The 6,888-nt window shown below is 51.0% G+C and overlaps 1 protein-coding gene across 1 annotated transcript; it reads left to right on the top strand.

Annotated features, from left to right (window-relative positions):
* The first annotated feature begins 4,148 nt into the window (after window positions 1–4,148).
* On the top strand, window positions 4,149–6,405 carry LOC120841063. Its single transcript, XM_040211892.3, has one exon. The coding sequence runs from the start codon at window positions 4,300–4,302 to the stop codon at window positions 6,403–6,405; it is 2,106 nt and encodes a 701-aa protein (XP_040067826.2). The 5' UTR covers window positions 4,149–4,299.
* The last annotated feature ends 483 nt before the right edge of the window (window positions 6,406–6,888 follow it).

Genomic DNA, 6,888 nt, shown 5'->3' with positions numbered 1-6,888 from the left:
TGACGTCACCGACATTCTCATCGTCATCGTCATCATCACTGGTGAAGCCATCAGTGACGTCACTAATGACGTCATCGGTACCAGCATCGTCATCGTCACGGATGACGTCATCAGTGACGTCAGTGATGACATCATCGGCATTGGGGGTCACGTGACCCCCCCCCCTGGTTAGTTTACCCCCCCCCCGTGCCCTTCCCTCCTCCTCCTCAAGAGCTGCGCTCTAATTCGGCGTTACAGGGAGTTGTAAGCGGCTTTCATTTTTTTTAACACTGTTTATTTGGCTGTTGGTCATGTGTATATATACAGGGAGCGGTGGAAATAAACTTTCAGTTGATAGCACTGTCGTCTGTCTCGTCTTTATTTTGTCTTTGTCCTGTCGGGGGGAAGAAGACGACGACAGCCTGGCGTCTTGCTCTCATTTCGTGTTCCGAATATTTAGCCCCGACACCTGGCTTTCGAGTTTCACCTATTGAAATATTCGTGCAGACCGTGGTTTCGAGGCTTCCAGTTCCCGTTTCACATCATATCATCGGTTGTATGTCTTAATTTTTCGGATTACCAGCGATCTACAGTTCCAAGGCTTCGGTAGCCCCGTTAAACCTTGCGTCGTCAGCGCCTGACGCCTGACTTCAGAAACCCGCCCAGCAATGGATGCCACCGAACTGGAACCGACGGCCTCAACATGTGTAGGCACGTCGGCTGCTGAAGCTACCTTCGACACCGAGTCGATGCACTACTCCGACGAATTTCACCAGGCAGAAGACCCGAACGAGGGGTGGATCACGCCCCGCAAGTCCAGGAACCAACGCACCCTGCCGCGCCAGGTAAATGAGCTCCATACGGTGGTGGTGCCAATTCCGCATAGCCTGCAACTCCAAGACATCAAACGGTACGATCTCCTCCCTTTCTTCCTGGCCGCAGCCTCCCTGCCACCTCACGCTAGTGAAGAGGTAAATATCGACGTCCGCCTCCAACAAAGAGTCATACTCCTTAAAACCGCCTTTGAAAGTTCAGCACGTCGCCTCAGCCAAACTAAACGCATTCGTGTCAGGAATCAGCTCCATGAAATCAGCCCCTACCTAGCCGCCCCGATAAATTCCTGCAAAGGGGTCATCCACGGTGTAGAAGCGGGACTCACAACCAATGACCTCATGCACTCTCTTGAAAGCTTTCAAACCACCATTATCACCGCACGCATGATGGGGGACACTGAGTCAGTCCTTATCACGTTCGAAGGAGCCAACGTCCCCCGCACCATCCTCTTTCGCCGGGCAACCTACCGGTGTCACCCACACCGCCCACGTGCCCTGAGATGTGAGAAGTGCCGTATGTACGGCCACCGGACCTTTAATTGCCCAGAGAGCCCAACATTTTGGAGATGCCCCCCATGCGCCGCGCAAATACCTCACCAACAAGCCTCTCACGCTTGCTCCCCTCGGTGCTACCACTGCGGGGGTGAACACTCTTCCTTCGACTCGACTTGCCCGGTCCAGCGCAAAAAAGATCAAGCCAGCATGAAAGCGGCATACGAACATCGTGTGCATCTCCGAAAAACCCTTCCACGTAATATGCAAAAGCCCCAGCTTACCCCGTGCAGACTGCGAACAAAAAGCAATCGGCGGCTCAACACAAGACGGAGCTGAGTTCCTCAAACTCATACCAACCACCATCCTTAAACAAGTACCATCTAGAGGCACAAGCGCAACTGAAAGCATCACTCCGCAACGCGCAAAAACCGACAAAATCGCAAACCCGTAAGGGAATGTTACCTGCAACGGCCACCTGGGGGCACGCCTCTGCGGGCTTCTCAACGACTCCACGTTCACCGTCATCCCAGACTGAAGACTTACCACAACAACGGTCACTTCTGCACCCTGCCGACCTAACAACGTCTCAACCAAAGTCTGACATAGTCTCCCAAGAACCGAAGACCACACAAGCAAACCTCACAGAACCAGCACCATCACCGCCATCGATAGGTGCTCCTGCTCCATCACTTACTCCCTCTCCCTGCAAGCGTTCACCTGCACTCACTTCGCTTACTCCCCCCGTCTATGATTCTCCTAACTACCAACGACACATGGAGCATGAACTCATAATGTTAAAAGAACGACTAACCCCATGTGAAGAACAAATCGCCCAACTCACAGAACGTATAGCCAACATCGAAACACTAGTGTCCAACATATTAGGCACAGTAAACCCTCTCGTATCCCGCATTGAAGAACTAACAAAGGCGGTAGCATCCCTCGAAAAAGCTGTCGGTATGCTCTCTGCATCACCCATACCCATGGAAGCAACATCCCAATCTCTTAAAAGACCCCTTTCTCCTGAATCCAGTGACATAGCCTCCTCTATACGGAGAAAGCCTGGCGCGTCGCGTGAAAAGACGGCCGCCGTAAATGGGAAAGGAGGGGCGGAGAAACGGGGGCGGAGAGAACCTTGTCCGCTAGCGCCACAAAAGAGCGAGCGGCCAAACGCAGAAACAATCTTTTTTTTTTTTCTCTCTCTTTTCTTGTCGCTATCGTGGAGAGGAGAAACTCAACGTCCACCCTTTCCCGTTTCTCCCTGCGCCCTTTCGAATCGCCGCGCCCGTTTCTCCCGGAGCACGAAAACGACGGTGACGAAAACACAAAAACAAGCGTGGTTCGGGGAGCGGCCGCTCATGACCCAAGCGCTCGCTGTCTAGGTCTGCTCTTTCTGCTCTGCGCTACCATATTGGTCACCGTTCGGCGCGCTCCTCCTCTCCTTTTTCCTGCGGCCGCGCGCTCCATGGCTCCGTCGTCGATGTGCCAGGCTTTCTCCGTATAGAGGAGGCTATGCCAGTGAACACCCCTGTTCCCTTCAAAGGGCACACCCTCCTGCCCCCTCCGCAGTCACGACCTCATAATGGTAGCAAATTCCCAGTTCCAAGTCATCCAGTGGAACTGCCGGAACATCAAAACAAACCGCACTCCCCTTCATCAATGGCTCCTTACCCTAGATTCTCTTCCCCATATTCTACTACTCCAGGAGACACGCTATGCAGTTTACATACCAGGATACCGAGCTTTGCATGGCCATCCAAACGAGGCCCCTTTAGTTTCCACATTCATAAGACGGGATATCCAGTATGAACCACTGATCATCCCTACATCTCTCAGACAAAATGTAGTGGCATGTGCTTACTATCCCTTCCCTAAACACAGACCTATATGCTTCCTCAACCTATATAATCCCCCCACAGAGCACCGCCTATTCAAATCACTTTTCGACTTTGCTGCAGAGTTGACACCTAATTACGAGGTACTCCTGGGCGGTGATTTTAATGCCCCAAATGTCAGCTGGGGTTACCTATCCACACTTCGCCCAGGGCGACTTCTGCAATCGTACATTTCACAGCGCCAGTTCACTGTCTTAAATACTCCCGACATGCCAACCCGACAAGGCACACGCCAGCAACACTGTACCACCCCAGATCTCTCACTATACCACGGCAGAAACTCGAGTGTCTGGGTTCATACTCAAGAGAGACTTCTAAGTGACCACTTCATTCTCTCAATATCACTCAGCATCTCTAGCCGCTCACGGAAAATATCAGTCAAAAATACAAACTGGGATAAATTTCGCAGCATCCTTGTTTCACCCGGGCAGCAATCAGGCTCTTACAAGACCTGGATATGCGCCATCAAACAAGCCCGAACACAAGCCACAAAAATAGAAAACACCACAGCCCCGGCGATACGGCCAGACCCGCATCTAGTGCGCCTCTGGAGACGTCGTAAGCGTATCTTAAGATGCATTAGCCAGCAACCCCACAATCAACAACTCCGAGAACGTTTACAACACCTAGATGCAGACATTACTACACACTGCAGCACTCTCGACATCTCGAACTGGAACAGAGTATGTGATCAGATAAACGGTACCCTCCACCAAAAGACCGCATGGCATCTCCTCCGTTCACTTCTAGGGCCTCAGCCACCTCCCGCTCCCACGCTAGACAAACACTTAGCTTTACAAGGTAGCACAGACCTTATCCAAGCCTTACAGAACCTATACATCCCTCCAGCATTGACATCAAACTACCCCTCCTACTCGGGCCCTGAAAACCCGACTTTAGACAGCCCTTTCACACTAGCAGACTTAGACTTGGCCCTAGCAAAAAACTCACGAAAATCAGCCCCAGGAGAAGATACCATCACGTACTGCCTCCTCCGTAACCTTCCAGAAGCGAATAAAAAACAGCTCCTGACCTACATAAATGAACATTGGTCGGAGGGTACATACCCAAAGGAATGGAAATCTTCTACTATTATCATGATCCCCAAACCTGGAAAACCCCCATCACTTAATAACCTCCGTCCCATTTCCTTAACCTCTTGCGTGGGCAAGACGATGGAGCGGATGGTCCTCGATCGTTTTCAAGAACATCTTGAAGCCACTGCATTCCTGCCACACACCCAAATCGGCTTTCGTTCCCATGTTTCCACTCAAGACCTATTCCTTTTACTCCAGCACACATTCCTCTCCCCATCTTCCTGTCAGGTGCATGCGCTCGTCACAGTAGACGTTCGCAAAGCATTTGACAACATAAGTCATGATCACATACTCGCTTCAGTTCGAGAAACAGAATGCGGACAAAATTTGTATACCTACATCCAAAACTTCCTTAAGGACCGCACTGCATGCTTTCGTATAGGGGGCGAGTTGTCCCAACCACTCTCACTCACACGAGGTACACCTCAAGGGGCTGTCCTCTCCCCTATTCTTTTCAATCTGGGTATGGCCCAGCTAGCTCGCTGCCTGCAGCAGATACCCCACCTTTCCCACATATTTTATGCTGATGACCTCACCCTCTGGTGCACTCACGGATCACCAGGGGAAGTTGAATCTACTCTTCAGAAAGGTCTAGACACCATAACTGCGTTCCTAACCCAAGCAGGGCTGAAACCGGCCCCAGAAAAATCGGAATTACTCCTGCTGTCTCAAACCCAGTATCAGCGCTCTGTAAACCATCTCATTTCTCTCTATTTAGACCATCAGACCATCCCGCGAGTATCTTTATGCAAGGTCCTCGGCATCCATCTCCACGATCGATCAAATCAGGCTAACATCACTCCGGCGATAAACACGTGCCACTCGGTAACACATCTTGTCCGCAGAGTCGTGCAAAGACGTGCGGGCCTCAATGAAAAACAAGCGAGTCAATTGGTTCATGCATTGGCTCTTAGTAAAATTCTTTATTCGGTTCCATATTTCACGCTCACACGACAGCAACTTAATAAACTCAGCTCTGCATTAAGCACTCTGTACAAGGCCTCCCTTAACCTTCCAATCCATACCTCAACGCAAAGACTCTACGAGACCGGCCTATTCCTTCCCCTCTCCTCACTCCTACACCTCCATCGTGACCGACAGCTAGCCCGCCTCTCGGGGTCACATCAAGGGCGCTGGATCCTAGAACAAGCTGGACTCTCACCAATTGATTTTTACTTGCACTTACCCGCTTCGCCTTTGCCCTCTAATCTGCGTTTCGCTCTTCTGCCCCGCCGCATGGCTCCGGGCCTGGACGACGGTCGCAGAGATGCTCAGGCCTTGCATCATAATCCACCATTTCAGACACAGACGGTAGCCTATACCGACGCTTCCATCTTGGACACCGGCACGGCTGCGTACGCAATCTACATACCTAAACATTCCTTACCTATTCTTCACACGTGCGGTCCATACAGCGACCCCCCGTCAATCACCACGTTAGAACTTGTCCCCATTATCCATGCCATCATATCATTCTCCCAATTGCCGCGCACGTCCGCTTACACGGTCTACTCTGATTCTATGGCTGCTATACGCTCCTTGCAACAGAGACAAATTCCTGCCGATCTTCGAGAGGACCTTGAAATGGCCCTACACTCTCTCTCCTCATCCTCGGTCACGGTTCGATGGGTCCCTGGTCATGCAGGGATAGCAGGTAATGAGCTGGTACATCAGCTCGCCCGCGAATTTCACAGCCGGGCACCTGCAATCCCCTGGCTAAGCCCCCCGACCAATGACGAGGCAGCAGAGTACAAAAAAACACTCAAGTTACATTACAAACAGATCCGTATATCTCATGAACTTCTACCTCGACCACATCCACAGCTTAGTGTCGCGCAGACCCACATTCTCCGTAAAATCCAGACAAACACCCTCGTCACACCTGCTCGCCTTTACCTCTTCCGCTATCGATCAGACCCTTCCTGTCCCAACTGCCCAGCTCCCTATGCCAATCAAGAACATTGTCTTCTTCATTGCCCGGTCGCCTACACCACCTCATTTCTTCCTAACCCCCCACCACCCTCCTGGAGTGCATGGTTGGCGTCGCCGCAACTGGAAGATCAGCTCGCCCTGGCACTTCAGGCGGAGGATATATTGGGTACTTAATCTGTGCTCTAATTAAAGTGATTTTCTCTCTCTCTTGTCCTGTCGCACTGTTTTAAGCCAAGATGTTGTGAAACGCATGGGCGCTGTTTCCTTTGGAAATCCGCTTTATCTCTGCGTTGGTCCTTCTGCTGTGCCAATCAAGGTTTTGGACTTTTTTCCGAGTGTTGAATAGCTACTCCCTTAGCCAGTGTTTTTCATTTGTTAGCTCGCCACGACATCTTGAAGGCTGTTAACATCTGTACGTAGGTGTTTTATTTCGTGAAGTGACGCCTTAAATTCACCTAGCAGTTACACAGGCGTCGACACTTAAACAAGGGGATCGTATTTTCGGTTGCACTTCTTGTTTGAAATCTCTTATGGCCTATAAAATTTCAGCTATTTCTTTACTACTGGAGACACTCAATATCACAAGCACACCTTTTGTCGGCAGGAGCAGCACGCAATGTCTGGAAGTGTGACAGGAGTGTTGGAGCGTTTAAGTGG

This window comes from Ixodes scapularis, unplaced genomic scaffold (assembly GCF_016920785.2).
Source record: "Ixodes scapularis isolate PalLabHiFi unplaced genomic scaffold, ASM1692078v2 ptg001274l_1___fragment_1__unscaffolded, whole genome shotgun sequence".
Classification (NCBI taxonomy): domain Eukaryota; kingdom Metazoa; phylum Arthropoda; class Arachnida; order Ixodida; family Ixodidae; genus Ixodes; species Ixodes scapularis.
Note: the sequence above shows the minus strand (reverse complement) of the source record. Positions and strands in the feature narration are given on the sequence as shown.